General features: G+C 45.8%; 7 protein-coding genes across 7 annotated transcripts; 5 read left to right on the top strand and 2 right to left on the bottom strand.

The window, feature by feature from the left end:
• Positions 1-1,683: 1,683 nt before the first annotated feature.
• Positions 1,684-2,007, top strand: N7487_009277 (uncharacterized protein; the record flags this gene model as incomplete). Its single annotated transcript, XM_056877007.1, has 2 exons — positions 1,684-1,783; positions 1,862-2,007. 2 exons carry the CDS (start codon positions 1,684-1,686, stop codon positions 2,005-2,007), a joined length of 246 nt encoding a protein of 81 aa, XP_056725587.1.
• Positions 2,008-5,968: 3,961 nt separating this feature from the next.
• Positions 5,969-8,410, top strand: N7487_009276 (uncharacterized protein; the record flags this gene model as incomplete). The annotated part of the gene is made up of 8 exons (XM_056877006.1): positions 5,969-6,043; positions 6,109-6,191; positions 6,253-6,983; positions 7,042-7,174; positions 7,227-7,436; positions 7,490-7,648; positions 7,700-7,877; positions 8,057-8,410. 8 exons carry the CDS (start codon positions 5,969-5,971, stop codon positions 8,408-8,410), a joined length of 1,923 nt encoding a protein of 640 aa, XP_056725586.1.
• Positions 8,411-9,190: 780 nt separating this feature from the next.
• N7487_009275 (arginase family protein) lies at positions 9,191-10,090 on the bottom strand (the record flags this gene model as incomplete). The annotated part of the gene is made up of 1 exon (XM_056877005.1): positions 9,191-10,090. One exon carries the CDS (start codon positions 10,088-10,090, stop codon positions 9,191-9,193), a length of 900 nt encoding a protein of 299 aa, XP_056725585.1.
• Positions 10,091-10,424: 334 nt separating this feature from the next.
• On the top strand, positions 10,425-11,684 carry N7487_009274 (uncharacterized protein; the record flags this gene model as incomplete). The annotated part of the gene is made up of 5 exons (XM_056877004.1): positions 10,425-10,549; positions 10,608-10,656; positions 10,720-10,834; positions 10,895-10,920; positions 10,980-11,684. The coding sequence occupies 5 exons, from the start codon at positions 10,425-10,427 to the stop codon at positions 11,682-11,684; spliced, it is 1,020 nt and encodes a 339-aa protein (XP_056725584.1).
• A 3,277-nt stretch (positions 11,685-14,961) lies between these two features.
• Positions 14,962-16,730, top strand: N7487_009273 (putative oxalate decarboxylase; the record flags this gene model as incomplete). Its single annotated transcript, XM_056877003.1, has 8 exons — positions 14,962-15,244; positions 15,308-15,397; positions 15,451-15,466; positions 15,521-15,692; positions 15,743-15,810; positions 15,865-15,985; positions 16,044-16,548; positions 16,600-16,730. 8 exons carry the CDS (start codon positions 14,962-14,964, stop codon positions 16,728-16,730), a joined length of 1,386 nt encoding a protein of 461 aa, XP_056725583.1.
• A 741-nt stretch (positions 16,731-17,471) lies between these two features.
• Positions 17,472-18,610, top strand: N7487_009272 (ankyrin repeat domain-containing protein; the record flags this gene model as incomplete). The annotated part of the gene is made up of 2 exons (XM_056877002.1): positions 17,472-17,553; positions 17,616-18,610. 2 exons carry the CDS (start codon positions 17,472-17,474, stop codon positions 18,608-18,610), a joined length of 1,077 nt encoding a protein of 358 aa, XP_056725582.1.
• A 576-nt stretch (positions 18,611-19,186) lies between these two features.
• On the bottom strand, positions 19,187-20,136 carry N7487_009271 (uncharacterized protein; the record flags this gene model as incomplete). Its single annotated transcript, XM_056877001.1, has 3 exons — positions 19,187-19,358; positions 19,429-19,545; positions 19,649-20,136. The coding sequence occupies 3 exons, from the start codon at positions 20,134-20,136 to the stop codon at positions 19,187-19,189; spliced, it is 777 nt and encodes a 258-aa protein (XP_056725581.1).
• Between the last annotated feature and the right edge of the window lie 430 nt (positions 20,137-20,566).

Here is a 20,566-nt window from a genome sequence, read left to right as displayed (position 1 = left end):
ACTGAGAGATCGAGTAGACGAACGACGAGTCATGATGCCGAGACCAGACTATGTTCCGGTACACCTTGCTCCGGAACGACTTGCAATGCTATCAACATCCATTCAGAAATTTTCAAAACTGATAAGATGAAAACTGTCTTTTCCCGACGGATTATGGGTGAGACTGTGAGAACCACGCAAACCACACACATGAAAGGCCATACGGACCTTGCAAGGTTCTCAGTCTCACCTTAGCTCGTCGGTGTAAAACAGACAGGTTTTGTATCGCCCCCGTTTTAAGATCCTGCGTCTTATCTTACAGTTTGGGTTGTGAATGGTAGTTGTCTGGCAATAGTGGACACTCTGCCGCAGATACATAGAACATAAGTGGAATGATTTTGGTACCAGGCTTCATTTTTTAGGGCGTTTTATGCTTCCAATGAAGTTGAATCTCTATAGTTTCTCTCTCAGATGGATGTATCTTTTTTACAAGTTTGTAGCTCTATATGAAAGTGAGCCAGTTCTGTGCTTGCCCTTGCCCTAATACTCCTTTCGGTCACAGGCACCTGTCAGGTGACAATGTCCATTTGTCTGAGGCCTTCCTGTCACCAAAAGTTGGGTGGTGAAGTATTCCCCGTTCAATTGCTCTCCTTAGAAATAACATCAGATTTTGCTAACCTTTTTATGTTACTAACCTTAAGAGTCATGTACTCAGGTCAGATCAATTGTCAAGTCCAGCCTTAGCCTCAGATCAAGTCAATCTAAGCTCAACCAGGCCCACTAAACCCCGCAATGCCCCGGATTTGGGTGGGACCGGGCCAAAACCTCCGGGCTCCACCATATCATTCCACTTTTATCGGATTATCATGACATGTAAGCATATAGAAATAATAGAAGAAATATAAAGTCGTGAGTATTTTCTTCCCATTTAGGCTCGTCTCTGCGTTACATTTCAGAGGAGCCCGCCTACAGCAGGGTGATCATCTCACCCAGACAGCCCTTTATTTGTTTGTGTCACAATGTACACGGTTGCGAGTAATTGAGGGTACACGGGTACTTACACAGCCCTAATATATATGTATTTGTGTACTTTTGGTCTACCTCTGACGACAAACCTGGCCAATCGCATACAGTCAAGGTCACCCAAGACCACTTCGACACGACCTAAGACAATGTGGGCGAGAGGGCTAATGCCGCCCGATTATGATCAACTGGCACTTCCCGCTATCAATTGGAAGGGCAGTTATAATTGCTTTTAGTAGCCTACCATTGAGTCTCTTCAATGTTTATCGTTCTGTAAACAGAGTAGTCTGTACTTCGAAGTAGGTATTACAATCCATGGAATACAATTGACTTGAATCATCACCACGGCATCAATTCGAGACCACCTAGGTTATCAGGGGATACATGGATCCTGAAAGTTAGTCGATAATGCTGAGGTTATGTGACGCATCGCGACCATTGGCTTGCCACCGTACAGGGGGCGCCCTAGATCCATGGATGTCACCTTTCACCCAGTCCCAAGTCCTGACTGACTCCCAACCCCGCATTCTGTCAGATGATGCCAGTGTATATAAACCCTCTCATGTCATCTCGTGTGCCCGTTTGGTTTCCAAGAACCTCACCCTTCCATCAACTTCCATCAGCCTTGCAGCATCAACCTGACTTTTCCATCAATACACTATCCAACACACTCCATCCAAGATGTCGGCAGCCATGGGTCCTCTCATGCAGCAACTGCAGGCCCTCCCTGCCCGTTCAAGGCAGGGTCTGAATAACCTGCGCCAGCGTATATTCCAGCAGGGTATGTTCTTCCCTCTTGGCTTCCGACCGTCTCATCAACCTTGCTCCTGATATCCAAGTGTACTAACACTACTTAAAGGAGAGAGAAAGACCAAGGAAGGCAACCTCCTACGCACTTCCCTTAGTGTTCACCGCCCTGTCTGGATCACTGCTGCTGGTGGTATGTACACCAGCATGGCGGCTGTGTACCTCACGATGCGATATCTAAAACATGTGGCGAGGTAGAGTCGGCAGTCCAGCCAGTTACTGCTACCTGTCTGACTCGCCCATCCTCGACTACATGACTCTACAACCTACCACATATCTTCCACTACTCTTCACACAAATACCCCTTTTATCCCTCGTCGCCATGTATCTACCGAACAACAGCTGCGTCTGGCCGGTAGTTATGTGCGACTGGGGAAATACTTCAGGTCCCCGGTTGGGCTTTTTTTTTCTTTTGGTCGGTCGGTCGTTGAAATCTTCGCTATAGTGTGGTAGTGTGGTAAGATAGACCTGGCGGTTTTGTTCCAAGGGCTACTTTCCCCTAAATCGATACTATCACAATGAATCCTTTACAAATATACCCGAATCTGTATTATATTGTATGTTTCTGGATTGATGTCTCAACTTGCTGTCACTCGTGTTCTACATAGAGTTGTTGCATGTCATGGTAAGAATGACATCGCTCAGCCGAAGGTGCCGGCGATGACCAAGAAAGTTTGATGAGTGCGTGGTAATAATGTCTGAATAACACTGCCCAAATAAGCACAATCCAGGAGGTCATACTAGACATAGCCCCAGCGATAGACTGACCTTCAAATAAGGGGCGTGTAAATAAAGCGAAGACCTAGATGTTTTCCAACCAGGTACACCACCTCAAAAAGTCAACTGTATAAATACCCAACGTAATATCCCTCCTAAAAATTGAGATTATATACCAGTACAAGTAAAAAAGTCGCTCGAAGTATAAATTGAGAAGTGACAGATCCACTTGGCTGAAGAATCCACCCCCGGAAATTGAGATGCTCCACTTCGCCATCGGCCAAAGGAATCAGGAGTGCGCTCGGCCCCTCGCTTCAAACGTATACGATACATGATACCTCAGGCTGACACTTTGTAAATAATTCAGCTGGCCTATCATATCTCTTCTCTTACCCAGGGCGTCGTCACTGCGCTGAGGTTAGCCCGCAGGGTGATCTCATTGCTGATGGGTGCATGCGTTAGTTTCTGTCTGAGTGGCGCTTGGCGACCCCGCGTGTGTGCTTCGTGCGGAATTTCCTGATTGGGCGGTTGACGGGCGCAATGTGAATGTGTGTTTTTTCATACTTGCAGGCAGACTAAGTGATTATTTGCAAGGATAAACCAATGTTTGGGAAGGTTATGTGATCGAAACCTTGAAAACATATTGTCTAGGGCGTTGTAACGTGTGTCCTCCAGCTCGGTGATGGGTCCGTTTCATTGGTGAAAGAGCGAGATATGATATCATCTTCGTAAGATTTTCGAATTGTATACCAAGTAGCAGTACCTGGTCTCATCAAAGGGCCCCCGAATTGTACGTAGTCTACAAAGATGTGGAACAGGTCTCTCTTGAGAAGAAACAGTTACTTCACTCGAACTATGTTTCTTTTAGCCCTTACTTATGACTACAAATGTAATATACCACATGGAAAATGGTAGGCCCCCGGACCCGAATTGCCAAGCTTTGTTTTAAACTCCAGTGGGGCCAACCTTAACTGTTGGACTAACGAGAGCTACCTTAAGTTAGTGGAATATTTCCCTGTTTAACCGTCCAAAGTCAGTGGGATTACCAGCTAAGCCGAAGTCAGCGATTCTCCCAATAGAAGTTGGATTGTGTAACAGGAGCTGGTGAAAAGCAACTCTGCTTTTGAGCTTTCAGAATACGTCCAAGTCCACAGTTGTTATCATGGAGTGGTATGGTATTTTCATCTGCTTTTATCTCTCATCTAACTACTGCCTTAATCGATGGGTGCAGTGGCCGTTCTTGCTAATAGCCAAGGGCTTCGCCCGTTTATTTGGCTTTGTGTTCTTGTACACCTCTTTGGTTGAGACCTTCCAGACTGAGATTTCCGTATCAAACTGGTCACTAGGAGATGAGGGTCTTCTCTTGTGACTTGTGTCTTCGATGGGGAGGAGGGAGCTCGCTAAACTCTTCATGCACTATCTGTATGCCAGCTATAGTCCTCACATGCTACCACTCCGATAGAGAGATAGAGGTAGTAACACAACCAAGGTATAGTGGGGGATAGTATCTTACCCATTCTTGCATCGTACTATGCATATGTTAGCTGTATATCTTGGCTTCCACCCGCTGCCGACGGACTTCCATGACACCCTTTTTTGGTTTTATTAGTGTCATGTTCCATCTCAGTGTATGACGAATCTAGTGTGATCTTTCCCCGGGGCTAGGCTCCGCTCGGCACTTGCACTTAATATCCGAGTTGCGCGCATGGTTAGGGCCAATTTGTCGGGGCCGCAATCGGGGACAGACAACATAACGAAGAAGAGGTCTTTCAGTCCCCACACAGATAGCAGACAAATATTTCATGATCCTGTCGGGGGCAGTGTTTGATAGGATGGAAGGCTTAGCAATATCTTTGGTAATATTGCCGAGGAGCACTCCTAAGAGTGGGATTTTCATTTTCCCGCACGCAAGTTTGACAGAAATGTCGAAACACCAAACATCATTCGTTTGAATACTTCTGCATAGTATTCAGTACTGATATTATAATCATCCCAATAGGTAGCAAATGGCGTGATGTGGGTATAGTGATTTCTCCTCGCTCAAAATGTCATCTCAAGAACAGCCGTCAAAGGAGGTACAGCCACTTTATTCGACTCTACCCTGGACTTCAAGTTGTGAGGGCACAATGTTCAAGTTCGCAAGGTTGGTAAGGTCGGCGAGGTCATTGTCAAAAATTGGTAGTTGACAAGGAGGAAAGGGACAAGAGGCAAGTGGGAGACCAGGAAAGTGAAAAATGATTCTGGCTGGAAAGGAGATAAACAGAAGGAAGCTACATCCTACTTATTTCTATTTCGATCAACTACGTGACATCTAATGCCCATTCCGTGAGTGATATTTTTCACATAGAGAGAGAGAGTTGCCCGAGCAGTACGACCACTTTCCAATTTAGGCAAACCATCCGCTTCAACCGACGAAACCTTGAATATAGTGCAAAACCAAACTCCAGCTGCTGGCTATATGCCTCGATTCTCAAGTTGCAGTCGCGACGCATGACATGGGAAGGATTTTCTCAGCTACTATCAACTGTCGAGTTGGAGCCATTAGTTACTGCCTTTGCACCTTCGTTTATTCGCAATTAGCGCTGGAAGGTTTCTAGAGTTCCTACGTTGAGAACATATCTTCTATTTCAGCATAAGGGATGATTTTTGGATTTCATAGCCCTGTTTCCAGTTCTTTTTCTTGCTTCCTAAACAATCCAATCATCATTCTCACTTTTCACCATGTATTCAGGTATCTGGCTATCTCTCTAGCCCACAATACAACTATGACTACACCCAGCTGCCCCCTACGGAGTTGACTAGTCAGTAAATTAGAATTTGTATCTATCTTCATTTGAGTAAATGTTAAATGCCTGTAGTAAACACTCCACAGCAGTTACTGTTTGGGGAGACGAAGAGCCAAGGGTATTGATCATGCCATGTCCGCGTAATTTGAGACCTAAGATTTGCTGCCGCAACAGCTGCAGCATTTTCCAATGGTGATATGTATGGCATAAAGGAAGAACTAAGAAGTTTTCTGGCTAATTTGAGCTCGCTGTTTATTGGGCTATGGATTTACCTTCTGATGTCAGAATTTTTGCTAGACATATAGCTTAGGGTGCCGGTACATATATATTTTGAGGGGCACGAAAATTCATAAGCATGTGCGCGATGAGTTCAAGAGATTTAGAGGGGTTTCTCTGACGGGGTTGTTCAACTGCGAAGTGCAGGCTAATTTAGCTTACCGCCTTTCTCTTTATTCTTCCAATGCTATACGGTCTTGGCGGATTTGACTCGTTTGCAGAGAAATTATGTCACCTTGGGGCCCGCTGTGATAGCAATGATTCGGTGATGGCCTTATGTTGAATATTCTCCTTTCATTGGCGAGAACAATCGGCTCATAGATTGAACATATAATTATTTTGCGTCTCTCACCCAAAAAACACCAGTCCTGCCTATGACTATGTCACAGGCAGGTGCAAGTACAAGGAAACGGGTTTCTCTCGCTTGCACGCCCTGTCGAAAGAAGAGGTCTCGTGTAAGTCCTGGAAATAAGGACACATCATGGATTCCAATTTTGAGCTAACTTGTTGATAAATGTAGTGCGATGGTGAGAAGCCTGCATGTGGTAGCTGTCTCAAGGAGCAAAGACAGTGTGAATACTCTCATCAGGACGAGAGACGCAAGTAAGTAGCGACGATAATATTAAATGTGGTTGATCAACCTCAAAACTAATCGATACAAAAGGCCTCCAAGTAAGCGCTATGTCCAGGCTCTACATGCCCGTATTGAAAACTTGGAAACCCAGTTGTTACAATACGAGAACGCGCAAAAGGATGCAACACAGCCTCCAAATACAATGGCTACAGCTATGGCAAACCAAGTGCCACTGCCAAGAAAGATAGCAGCAGATGAACCCCAAAAACCCAAATCGGAAGACCCACTGAATGATCTTGTGGATCTCTACGGGGCCTTAAGTTTCGCTGAGGGTCAAGAGCTACGGTACTACGATTCTCGCAGCAATCTGGGCCTTGTCCACCAACAATTGAACACAAGCCGCGTTCCAATCTTTCAAATGCCTTCCAAAATAAGTCACCACAGAGCGAACAGCTTTGTAGTGACACCGGATGTCCAAGAGCATCTTTTGGAATTGTATTGGAAGTGGCAGAATCCATGGCAATATCTGATTCACGAAGAAAGATTTCGACGAGACCTAGAACAAGGAAGCTCTCATGGTTATTGTACACCGCTTCTTCTCTATTCCATGCTAGCTATAGCTTCTCGATACTCTGATCGGCAAGAAATCCGGACAAATCCCGATGATCCGAGTACCGCTGGCGATGCTATAGCGGAGCATGCAAAATTACTTCTCTTTGAGGAACTGGAGGCTCCTGCTGTATCGACCGTCATTGCCGCTGTATTGCTCTCATTGAAAGAGATGTCAGTGAACAAAGAGCCCGTTGGCTGGACATATATGGGTAAGAAACCCGGCTACCCTCGAGTGCGTGAAGGAGTTTTAAACTGAACTTCCACCAGGGATGGCAACACGTATGGCATACAATCTTGGGCTTCATGTTGACCCTTCGAAGTGGGTTGAATCAGGTCACCTCACCGAGGAAGATGCATCAATACGCTCAATTGCATGGTGGGGCTGCTACATGGTAGAAAAGTATTTTCAATGGGTATACACTGCATTGACCGTTGAGACTAACGCAGTATAGGTTATTTAACCAAGGGGTGGGCCGGCCAAGTATGATTTCTGAGCGTAATGTACAGGCGCCGCTTCCACCTCTTGTACCAAGTGTCGAGTATGGTCTGTGGGAGGATAACGAGACAGCCCCGGAAAAAGGCTGTCTCATCTCATATTGCATCTCCACTTTCCGGTATACGTGTGAGATGCTTCGAATGACAGCCGGACCTTTGGATGAGATGTGAGTGCAATTATTGTGGGTTTTCTCAGTGGCTAATTCACCTTGTGTAATAGCTATGCCATCAATGGGAATATGAGCCCACCTGAAAAGGAAAACCTTATTGCACAGACCAACCTCCGGTTATCTGCGTTTTACGACAAATTGCCAAGCTTTTTGCGCCTAACGCAATCGTCTGCCAAAAGCCCTTTACCACCACATATCTATCTCTTTCAGTAAGTTTCATCAGCACCGGCTTTGCATCTATCATACTAATGACATGTTAGCCTCCATTATCATACGGCAATTATTCTGCTTCATCGACCTTTAATTAGTCGATCTCAACATTCAAGTCCCCTCCACAGTTTGCTCAAAACATCGGACTCTTCGCACATAGAAGCATGCACAACATCAGCTGAACGCATCACTTCCATATTTGGGAAATACAGAAATTTCTACTCACTGGTTCGTCTTGCAATCTCCCAGGATATCACCAAAAGCTAACAAAATTCTCGCAGAGAAAAATATCAATCTCGGTGGTAGATTGCGCACGCACGGCAGCCGTCATTCATTTATACAACATGACTTCCAATGACGAGTTGACAAAGGATAAGTCAAGACGGCTGCTTCTACTAACTGTCCAGTATTTGCGTGAGATGAGTGTGGCCTGGGGGTGGAGTCAACGAGCAGTTGTAGCCGTGAAGCATATTGCTGAAAAATGGCTAAAAGAGGACAGTCCTAAAATGCTTGGACTCCAGGAGACAAACGCAGAAACGGAAGGTCAAATGCAGCACTGTGCAGTGTTCTCTACCGATGATACCTCCCGCCAGACGCCTGCTACCGAGGGAAATGTTCAATCAGAAATGCCTTTCCTGGAAAGTCTGAATTGGGATGACATTTTGCAACCTGATCCGAATTGGGATAGCATATTGCAAGATGATCCGAATTCAGTGCAGTCTATGTTAGATATCTGGCAGAGTGAGTTTCTATTTGAATAGAATTACGAGTCTATGACTTTCAAGCACAAATGACCGGCAACTTTATACGGGAAACAAGCTCTATCACGAGCGACTAAGTATGCCATCGGAACTTAACTCTGTCAGTGGATAATCCATATTGCCAGAAGTATTTAGTCATCCACCGTCATTTGCAGGGTATAGAGTCAACCTACCTACCATTTAATTGATAACTTACAAGTGTACAAAAATAGTCGGCCGCTTATGCGGCCTTGTGATATCTTTTTTAGTAGCCTTTTTAGACATTCTATTGGATACTCTTTTGGAGTGTATACGAAGGCGGTAAAAAAGACTTTTTTATGAACAACCTTTGATACTTCATAATTGAACTGATTTATACACTCTTTAGGAGAATCAATTATTTACAAGTGGATATTTTATAATTAAATTGATTTGTGTATTCTGTAATGGAATTGTTTTTATGCTCCATGATTAAAGTGATTTTATAAGCCAATGGGTTAGGATAATGCTCTTCCGGGTGGAGACATTTTTTCTGTGACAAACAATCCACAGCACAACTTGTAGTGATGGGTAACGAATGGTTATTACCGGATTTGAAATTTATCTTTTCGAAATCGATAAGCGAGTAGGATTTGGATATCTCTCCCAAGAGGCTTTGAATGAAAGTGGTGAATGTGAAGGTAGATCAGTTGTGTTGACGCTATAGTGAGACTAGCTCGTTCCTTTTTTTTCTATTTAACATTGAAGGTCTGCAATTTAATTTTTATCCAACAAATTCATCTTTATTTTTAAAAATTGCTCTTATAACCATGGCTTTGGAGATGTAGACAAAGTACCAGCTTCCACAAGCGATTTTACAAAGGCCACAACTGCACGGATTGCAATCCCAGCAATTTTGTCACCATCTCCAGCATTGGGATCAAACGAACACACAGTGAGGGACTTGGGCGTAGCCTTTTGCGGCACGAGACTCATACAAGCCACCAATTCCTCTTCGAACATACCACCCGGCGAGGGGTAGTCATTGACTTTACCATAAGACTCATCAAGCACATCTAGGTCAAGATGCACTAGAGCTGGACTATAAGAGCCTGACTCCAGATGTTTCTTCAGCTCAGCAGTGAAATCCACCTTCCGCTCGGTTTCACCCCATATGGAGGTCATACCTGCGTCAATGACTCTCTGTCGCTGAATCTCACTTTGATCCCGTAGACCGCAGTAGAGGAATCGTCGGTAGGTCATGGGGTGATATCCAGGTACAGTGTTGATCAAGGTTTTCCAGCTCTCTCCACGCAACATGGACAGACCCATCGCATCGAAATATCCGTTCTCGTTCACGTCAGGTGAATCGAGGTCATCGTGTGCATCGAAGTATATGAAGCCGAGGTCTTTGATATTCAGGCCACATGCAGCGCCGACACTAGCCATACAATTCCCGGATAGGATCAACGGGAAGGTATTTTGGGCTACTGCTTCGGTGACGGCAGTTGAGATTCGGCGCAGTAACTCAAAGCTACGACCGATCTCGCCTTCAAACTCATCTACCGAGTCAATTTCGTGGAATTTGATTTTGACACCTAGCTTTTCGAGCGCTTGGGTGATTCCGAGGGACCGAATTCGGTGGGGACCGTTGCCGACTCGGTGGTCGCGAGCTCCGACATGGTATGGAGAGAAAATGATAGTGATCCCATTGGCGGCCATGGTGAATTTTCAGAAGGCCATGAGGATTGAAACAACTTTTTATCGAATATCCGGGGTGTGGTGGTGATTATATACTTAGGGAAATGATCAAGATACGTCACTGGCTCCACTGATCTGGGATGTAAAATACACACAGTGTATCTTGTATTACAATATTTTAATACATGTGTAATTTCGATATATTTATTATTATCTATCGCATGGCAATGTGTCATTCACCAATTAGTTGATCTAATACAGTTTAGACTAAGAATTAACCCATTGCATATAATATAAGGAGACTGGGGCACTCGTTTGCAAGCACCGATCATTTCTCTCCAAGCTCTGCATTAAAATGACCATCCTAGCTAGCCCCAAGACCCATATGGCGATGGTGTACGACCAGCCTGGCAAGGTGTCTATCAAACGTATCTCAATAGAGACACCAGAGCCAGGAGCTGGACAAGTGTTGGTTCGATTGTTAGTATATGTTGTTATGATGTGTTTACTCTGTCTCCCTTACTGACACTTCCGACAGAACTCATACTGGAGTGTGTCATTCAGACCACGGCTTGATGACCAATGCGGTATGTTTTCACGCATTCATTTGTACGAAATCAACTTATTCTAATGGGAATTAATTTACATAGTGGGCTCGGTATCCGCGTCCTACTCTGGCTGGCCAGATTGGTGGCCATGAGGGTGTTGGCTATGTCGTTCGGTTGGGCACTGGACTGGAAGGCAGTAGCATCATGCTTGGAACACGTATGGTCCTAAATTGAAGATCCTCGAGTATTGGACAACATTGCTTACTCTGGTAATTAGGTGTTGGTGTCAAATTTGTCCACAATGCATGTAGAATATGCCCCCATGCTTGGCTGGGGCCGAAAGTTGCTGTCTAACTATACAGATATCTGGCTATTATACTCCCGGAACATTCCAGGAGTATTGTTTGGCACCTGCAAATTACGTGACCCCTATTCCAGATGAAGTACAATCTCACCTAGCCGCCCCGCTACTCTGTGCTGGACTCTCTGCATACAGTGCATTGAAGAAAGCTCGGGTTTCTCCGGGTGACTGGGTGGTTGTTTTTGGCGCTGGCGGCGGGGTTGGACATTTGGTCTGTCAGATGGCTGCGCGGGTCTTTTCTCTGCGGGTTATTGGAATCGATTTCAAAGAAAAAGAAACCCTTGTACGAAGCTGCGGAGTGGAGACATACTTGGCTTTGGAAGAAACCAAAAGCCTTGTGAATTCAGTAAAGGCGGAGACAAACGAACTTGGCGCTGCGGCAGCTCTTGTTTGTACGGGGGAGGACTCGGCATACTCTCAAGCCCTCGACATGTTGCGGTTCAATGGGGTCCTAGTTGTTGTCGGAGTGCAGGAGGGCAAGGAAAGGCCCATTGAAAATGCGTGCCCAAATGCATTTTTGTTCAATCAAAGCATGATTGTTGGCTCATCAGTCGGCAATTACGGCGAAGCTGTTGAGGTCATGAATTTAGCCCGTCGTGGTTTGATCCAGACCCATGTTCAAGTCGACAAGCTGGACAATCTTCAGGCTGTTTTCGAACTGATGGAGAAACAGGAAATCCGCGGGAAGGTTGTTTTGGAGATCTAGTACGATATTCATTGAGTAGAATCGGTGGTTGTGTCTGCCAGGCCTTTCACCCGGTGCTTAAGTATTATGTGTATGCTTGGCTTTCTACCTAGATAAATTGATCCTTTTCCTTTTTCTTCCCGTTGACTTTCTTAGAAATTCATATCTGATTTAAACCTTCTTCAACCTACGTATTGCTTGTACTTCAACTATTCAACTGGACTTAGTGTGCGGAAAACAGCTTAGAGTAAAACTCAATGGCATATATTGAAGCAATAGTGAAAGTTTAATAGGATTACTTTATCTTTTGATCATGCCCAAGAACTTGTTGATCTAGTACGCAATCTTATGTATACAGATTTATCTTTCAGTTTCCACGTGTATTCAAGTGTAATAAATGTATGGTCCACGTATTGTCTCCACGGATAAGCATTATCCCCACGGCGCGATTCCACTTTCGGAGAGCAGATTGGATAATGCTCTTCCGTCCACGGGTACCTCGGTTACCTTATAGACATTATCGTATTATCTGATAGCCTCTCGATATCCGTAAGTGCTTTGAAGCAAAGTGTGGTTATTGCATTGCCGATTTACCGATGAGTAATGAATGATAAACTATGCCCATAGAAGAGGAATCTTCATACGAGAATGCTTTGATCGTTCTCTTGAACCCAACTTGGGATTTGAAAGAAATCCGCAACATAGAACTTCACTCCGACACCCTCCTTACTACGTTAGTTGTCAAGTCTACTTGTCAGTGGGAGGTAGTTATTTCCCAGGTAGATTCTGTGCGGCTGAATCTACGAGCCCAGCTTAGTTGCGTTCTCCGAAACATAGATTCCCCGGTACTCAAAGTTCCCATGGGGTGGAACTTGTAGCGAGAACATTCCTTTGGTTCTACAGTACATAAAGAACAACATAAGTCCCCGAGGCCCCGAAACACTTCGTATTCGCCAGATAGCAGCACAAAGTAACGCCAATGTCATTCTCGGCTTTAGCGAACGTTCAGCAAACAGTCTGGACATAACATAGGTATTTTGCTGCATGACCATATAATGGCGTTTCTCTGGGATATTTACCCTAGCCCGTTTGCAATGAAGATAATGAGGTGATTGCCAGTCGCATGTATACCCTTGAAGGGGTTTCTTCGGTCCTAGTGATTGTTGTAGCTACTGGCTACCGGAGAAGAAGATGAAGAAGAAGATGAAGAAGAAGAAGAAGAAGAAGAAGAAGAAGAAGAAGAAGAAGAAGAAGAAGAAGAAGAAGAAGAAGAAGAAGAAGAAGAAGAAGAAGAAGAAGAAGAAGATGATGATGATGAAGAAGAAGAAGAAGAAGATGATGATGAAGAAGAAGAAGAAGAAGAAGAAGAAGAAGAAGAAGAAGAAGAACCCTTGTGTATTCAATCTAAGAAAAGGGAAGAGCAGGGTATTTATACCCTAAATCCAATAAACAAGCGCTCAATTGGCAAGCAAACAACGGGAGATGTGGTCGTCTCAACAATGACTAAGTAGTTAGTTGAAGATGAGAAGAAAAATTAAAGAAATGCCACAATGGGGCAGACTTTAGGCGTAGTTCAGGATGAGGGGTTTCCGCTGGAGTTCGGGGCCATGACCTCGGGATGGACGAAAGCTGACACAGGATATAATCCCAACTCGGACATATTGATATATTGTGATATTCAATTGGATCTGATTGATTGCGCAAATACCCTTGCTAATCTAGTGGGTCGCTATCCATGCCCGGATCTACTGTGTCTAGTTGTCGAAGAGAATATCAAGTACTAAATAGGACTAGCTAATAAATAGAGCGTCGCTCGCCAATTTGACATCGACGTTCAGAACCCTTTTTGAGGATTTGCAGAATTTAATTGGACGAGATAGATTATTGTATGTACCCTATTTTTGTATGGCTGGCTGTGATATTTATAACTCACACCTTCTATACTAAAGGATATTGTTTTTTCGGCTTCTACATTATGGTGGCATAAGGACGCCCGGCACGCCGATCACCCCTTATAGGTAGGAACCAAGTATATCGCGCTTCCACCACTCCACCCGTTCTATTTATACTCGCCTATGTATGGTTCCACTATCTAACTTGGGCGCTAAATAGGATAAGGAACCTAGCCTTTGAGTTATACGATTTTGTTCTCTCTTGTGATTCACTTCTTGAGGTATGTCTACTACCAAGTGCAAAATTAAAAAAGTGAAGTAACAACTAAGTCTTTCATTAAGAAATGCAGAGTAAGTAATGTGATTTATCGACTCGGAGGATAGTGCTGGGTCTGTTGCGGGGAACCTGTGTTGTATCCACTTCGCGCGTCCCCGACGCAACCCCTACGGACATAACGGGGATTTTCCATCCTTTGGCGTTGCTCTGCATCCTTGGCTAAGAAGCTTAGCACATATTTCCAATATACCCATAGTCTAATTTGTCTACTCATGAAATCTATCATTCGATATTCCTTGTCGCTTGTGCAACGTTTTTAAATTTCATGACGTGTTCGCACACCTTGTTGGTAAATCGACGCAGCCTAGATCCTACATGCATCCATGCACTGTTCGAGAACCTTGCTCTACCCGAGCGTGCCCTTACTCATATCATACAGAGCGGGCCTAGTTTCACTTTTATAACGTCCGGATTGGCTCAATGTAAGCCTGCGACGCCCCGGGCCCGGCAGGACTTTGTACCAACCTGCCCACCCCAGTTTCAAGCCCTATGCAACTGCCCGCAGTTATCACTTCTATACATAGAACATCCCGATTCCGGCTTCGGTTGGTATTGCGACGTGCTGCAGCATGCGGCGATCCCGGAACTTCTACCATTCCTGGCTATTTTTAATCAACCCCCAAGGTGAGTGCTACTGGATTATTTTGAAAACTTGTATTGATTGCTGAAGGTGAGGGGTGAGGCGTTGCCTGGAATTAAGGCGTCCCTATCTCCGACCCATAGCATTGTCCGTATCCTGTCTCCACGCTTGTGACTATCCCCCTTGGCAGATGATAATAACTCATACCAGGTGATCCAGAGCCGAGGTGCCGACGCCTTGCGTTATTTGGCGTCGGCATGAGGGGAACCCCGGCTCCATTCTACAAATATTTGGAGAAACTACCACCTGATTAGGGCGATGTGATGATGCAATACGAGAGTGAGTGCATAAGCCTCTGGTGGATGATGTTGAACTTTTGTTCACCACGTCAAGCTATAAAAAGCGTCTGGTACGCGATAGTAGAGGGCTTTCATTCTGGTTCAACCTACTATCCTCCCAGTTTCCCACAAGCCTCTGGAGAATATCAATATGAAGTTCCAACTCCTTGTTACTCTACTTCCTGTCGTGTTACCCTTGGTGCATGGTGCCCCTGCCCGCAGGGATACCCCCAACCCCGGTCTTCGCGGAAGTGACTCGCTAGTTGGATATTCGCCAGACAATAAAGGTGGTAGCAACTCGCGACCTGATATCAAGTATACTCTGGTTCCAGGGCAGAAGGACGATCCCCAAATTGGAGCACACCTCGATTTTGAGAAAGCCGACAATCCCCAACCGATCCGGGGGCCCACGGGTGCTGATGATCCTGGTCCCAGTACGAGCGCCGTCAACTATCTCGGATTTGACCGGATACTGAGTACGCTAATACTTATTGTAGGGAACTATTACTATGACAGAATAAATAGTGACAAGCTTGCACCTCCCGGAACTGACCATGGTCAGACCATTAATGCGCAGTGGCCGATGGGTAAGTCCGCTAGTCTACGTGGAAAAATATATAATTTGCTTACTATATGTCAGGATTGAGCCACAATAGGTAATCTTCTATTCCTAAATAAAAACATTACAGATGCTCATATCCTTTTAAAAGACTTGGAATAGATGGAGCTGGTTGGGCCCGCCAAGAGAACACAGTTGTGATGCCGGACGCGACGCTCATGGCTGGTGTCGATATGCGCCTGGCACCTGCCGGTTACCGTGAACTTCATTGGCATGTGGCTGCCGAATGGTCCTTGGTTCTGAATGGATCGTGTCGAATCCAGGTACTTGCATGTCCTAATCCGACTAAAATAAGTATTGATAAAACCTCTAGGCTGTGAACGAGAATGGGGAGACATTTGTTGACGACCTTACTGCCGGCGATGTGTGGTTCTTCCCACCGTTAGTATTGCCACATACATAAATAATATTCTATGCTGATGGACTGATCGATAGTGGCATTCCTCATTCTATCCAAGCCCTCGACGACGGAGTCGAGTTCCTTCTGGTGTTTGATGATGGAGACTTTAGCGAGGATAATACATTCCTCGCAACAGAGGTCTTCCTCCACACCCCGGTAAGAAAATCAAATCTTAAATTGGAAACGAAATCCAATTTGCTAACCCTCCAGATAGAGAGAGGTCCTCTCAAAGAATTTCGGAGTTGATATATCAGCCTTTGACAAGATCCCCGACGACGAATTATACATTTTCAAGGGCACCCCCGCCCCGGCGGATATCGAGAAACAGAACGTAACCACAGCTGCTGGACTTATACCTCGCGCTCAGAGCTATTCGTATCATTTCTCTGAGCAGCCGGCCCACAAAGTTGCTGGGGGTTCAGTCAAGATCGTCGACCCGCTCACCTTCCCCATTGCCAACAACTTCTCCGCCGCTATTGTCACCGTTCATCCAGGTGGCATGCGTGAGATCCACTGGCATCCAACTAGCGACGAATGGACTTTCTTTATCTCTGGCCAGGGCCGAGCGACGCTTTTCACTGCTCCGAATGTCGCGACTACATTTGATTATGCCGGTGGTGATGTTGGTTACTTCCCAAAGTCTAATAGTCATTATATTGAGAACACCGGCGATGAGGACTTGGTATTTGTGGAGGTGCTACAGGCACCTGAGTTTACAGGTATTTTTTTCTTGCTATATTTTTAGGTTTTCATGTACTAACGGCTAGTAGATATGGCTCTTGGTCAATGGATTGCGTCCACGCCAAAACAAATCGTTGCGGATACACTCAACCTCAGTGAGGACACAATTAAGAATCTTAAGACGGAGAAGCAATTTGTTGTCGCTGGTACTAGCAGTTAAATTGCCTCGGCGGACCATCCCCATGTTCATAATCCACAGGTCTCGATGACGTTCTTGGCAATTTAACAAAGCGATATTAGAAACGAGGCACAGCGAATCATTTGCGTAATGCCCCGGGATAAAGAGCTCATTACCGTAAGGATCGCATGTACCTATGGCAAGTGGATGGGTCCATTGATAGACCTAGTCGTTCCCGAGAGCTTCAAAAGCCTCCAGGCGGCACTGGTCGATCATCCGTTGAAAAAGAATACTTGGTTAACTAACGACCAATCGTATACCATTGTCACAGTATGGGTATTAACCTCTTCTATTAAGCAGCCAGTGGAAGCTCTGCGTAATGGCCATACTCCAAGGACATCTACTTTGGGTTAGACCGTATCCTCCACTACGGCCACGGGCCGAGCCCATCAGATCCACGCACACGTGTTGCTTACCAATGCACCTACACATTCGACTCCAAAAAATCTTGACAATGCAAACATTTTATTGGACGCTCATGAGTGAAAATGGGATGAGTGAGATTTTAGCGGAATCGATGGCTTACAGCCTGCGTCGCAATACAATCCTTGCTAAGACGAATGAAGACCCTCATTGACAAGAGGTGATTGGCCTAGAGACCGTTAAGAGGTTCTGCGCCCCCACGTGTTATCGTGACCCGCGGGGCTCTGGTTTTCGTTTGCGAAGTCGAGTTTCCAAGAGTTCGAAGATTCTCATTGCTGATTGACACTGGTTTGAGGGGCGATGGATGTCAATGTCCAGTTCATGAGCGACACAGCCGAGCGGCGACGCACTCAAAACCGTCTAGCCCAGCGCAAGTTCCGCGGTGAGCTGTCGTTATCCAACAACCTGTATTGTTCATCCTGCTGATCGGAATCGCGATGATAGAGAAGAAGAAGCGGAGAGTGGCAGAAAATGCCGTTGCGACGCCTAAAGACCGGTCACAATCGACGTCAACTGCCAATACCAATGATAATCTTCCGATCAACTCTTTGCCTTCGTTCGCAAATGCGATCCCCACACTGGCGGGAGATTTGTCTCCAGACGAAATTCCGATCGCTCGTACATATTCAGGACCGGTAGATAACTTTGATCTCGATGCGATAGACCAGTTCTTGTACCAAACCAACCATGATTTCTCCTTGCCTTTGTCCGATCCATCGCCTGTCCAGTCAAGTGTGACACGAGTGAATTTTACCCAAAGCGATTCGTCTGGCCCCAGTTCACGCAATGCCCCCCTCAACAGTACAACGAGTGATAATTCGGCGTCGCTCTCTCAATCTGGGGATAGCCATAGCCTGCCATTACATCACATAACATCCGCTTCTGATATTGGCCTAGAAAGTCTGGCCCCCCAGCCTTCGCAATCGCCCAACTACGATACGGTATTGCAACTTATCACATCTGCCAGAAATGACAAGGGATGGATTGGCACGCTTCACATCGCCGCTCAGAAGGGCCACGAGAGAATCGTTCGAGTTCTTTTGCTCCAGGGTAACATAGATGCAAACAGCCAAGATAGCGACGGTCGCACACCCCTGATACACGCGGCCATTGAGAATCACGACTCTGTAGTCCTCCTACTACTCTCCCACGGTGCTCAGATAGGCGTGTATGATTGCGATGGCCGCTCTGCACTGCACTGGGCTGTGTTGCATCGGCGACTGGAGATACTTAAGCAATTGCTTGAGCATCGTGCCAAGTACGAAACCGGTTTGGATATTGATGTATACGATAATTACGGCTGGACCCCACTGCATATGTCCGTGGATAGAGCTTTTGAGGCTGGAATCTTGATGCTCCTCCAGGAGGGTGCGGATATCAACGCTAAAGCACACAAATGTCCGTATACAGGCACGATACTGCCGCTGATGGATGGATAGCGATAAAGCGATGGTTTTGATGGAATCAGCAATCTCTTTGGCATCATTAGCGGAATTCGATGCATTGTATAAGACCTGGAGGGACCGGGACTTCCCTACGCGTATGAAACGATAAACCGATTACTACGTCACTTCGTCTTCCACACACCATCTGTCCCTTGTAAAATCTAGGGGACAGACTCACAAATTGCCGAAAGATTATACGTGAGCATCTACCTTGTTTGATCGCTGCCTACCGCAAAGTCACTGCACTGTCAGGCCACCGCTTCAACGACATTACTACCACCTCCGCCCATGCGCGAGTCAGAAACACACAAAAGTCGAATGATATTGTTCCCACTTGGCGTAATGCCGCGTATTCTGCCAATATAGACGTGAACAATGAGCACAGATGAACCGCAATCAGAATCTCTTGAAATCTATCACATCAAATCGTGGTACCTATATTAATGAAACAATTAACATTCGACACCAATAAAGAAACTACAGATATCCAAAAGGGGTTCTTAGCAGGACCATTCAATTATAGATACCCTATAAAGTCAAAGTATAATAATTGAAATGGTTGTCCAGTATCTACCAAGGCTCCTGATTGCCGTCATACTTGAAGAGCTTTCCACTGTGAGTTTTGAGCGTAGACGCGTCAATGACCTTGACCACGCCCGTAACACTCTCCTCCACGGTAATGGCGGCTTTCTCGATCCCGAAAGCGTCAGCGCCCCGGTTACCGAGCTCAGTCTGGACCCAGCTATATCGTGACGCCATAATCAGTCTATCACACAGGAACACTAGGGTGGGATTGAACATGTGAAACTTACCCCGGGTCCAGAGGGAACGCGGTCAACCAAGGATCTTCAGCGGAGATCGCCTTGGTGTACCAGTGCTGAGCACCTTTGGTGGGAGCGTATGCAGCATTTTGCAGGGGTATAAAGTTCCTACGAGTGGTTAACACACTCGCTCAGGTCTGGGATAGGTGCCATCTGCCAAAGGCAACTGGACTGGTATCAATGGGATACTTACTATAAATAATATTAGCACCTGGTCTGGGTCAAAGAAAACAGACTGGTGGGACTTACCGTCAGGAAAGCGGAGCTGGATCCGATTGTTACCAACTTGGGGGCCTGTGCTTCCTTGAGGACGGGTCGGAAAGCTTGGTAAAGACGGATGAAGCCATATACATTAACATCGACGTGCTTCTGAATATCCTCCACCTTGACCTCTGACACCTTTGGCCATAAAAGAGCGATACCGGCGTTGGCGATCAGGATGTCGATGTGGGTGATTCCCTTAGTAGCTAACGTATTCACGGCTGCAGCGGGGTCAGTTGGAGAGAGAGCATCGAGCTTGATAACCTCCAACGTAGTGCCTTCGGCCTTGGGTAGATCAGTCAAGGCATAAGAAGTTGGGTGGCTTGGGTCACGGTTGGCGGCGATCACCGTGTGATTTGGCTTCTGCAAGTATAGTTCCAGGATACCTTTTCCGATGCCACGGTTGGCACCGGTGACAAGGACGATAGTTGGAGCCATGGTGGGATTCAAAAACTAGTTACGAAAAGAAATCAATCTGATTGCTAGAGGTGAGATGGAGATGTGGCAGGAGTTGAATTCCCTCAATAGATGCATGAACTGCACCAAAATATATACTACACTTGCTTATGAATATGACCACTTGCTAATAGGTGCAAGGTCATCATTAATCTGTCACCGAGACTTGGGCAGCGGGTCGATTTGTTTAGGAAAAGTATCCAGTAGCACACAATCTAAAATAAAACCAGGGCACCGGCTCCAAGATCAATAAATCTCATTACCCATGCTTGATCATCAACCATTACTCCGTGCCACTCAAATGACGTTCCATAATGTTCTTGGAATGGTATTGTGCAAGGTCAGCAGCTTACTGTGGGGCTCCGGGATAAGCAGTGGAAAATAAGCAGCCAGGAGCATCCACACGGTGATA

This window comes from Penicillium crustosum, assembly GCF_028827405.1.
Source record: "Penicillium crustosum strain IBT 35664 chromosome Unknown utg000004l_segment0_segment0, whole genome shotgun sequence".
NCBI classification, from domain to species: Eukaryota; Fungi; Ascomycota; class Eurotiomycetes; order Eurotiales; family Aspergillaceae; genus Penicillium; species Penicillium crustosum.
The sequence above is the reverse complement of the archived record's forward strand: the minus strand, read 5'-3'. Positions and strand labels throughout refer to the sequence as shown.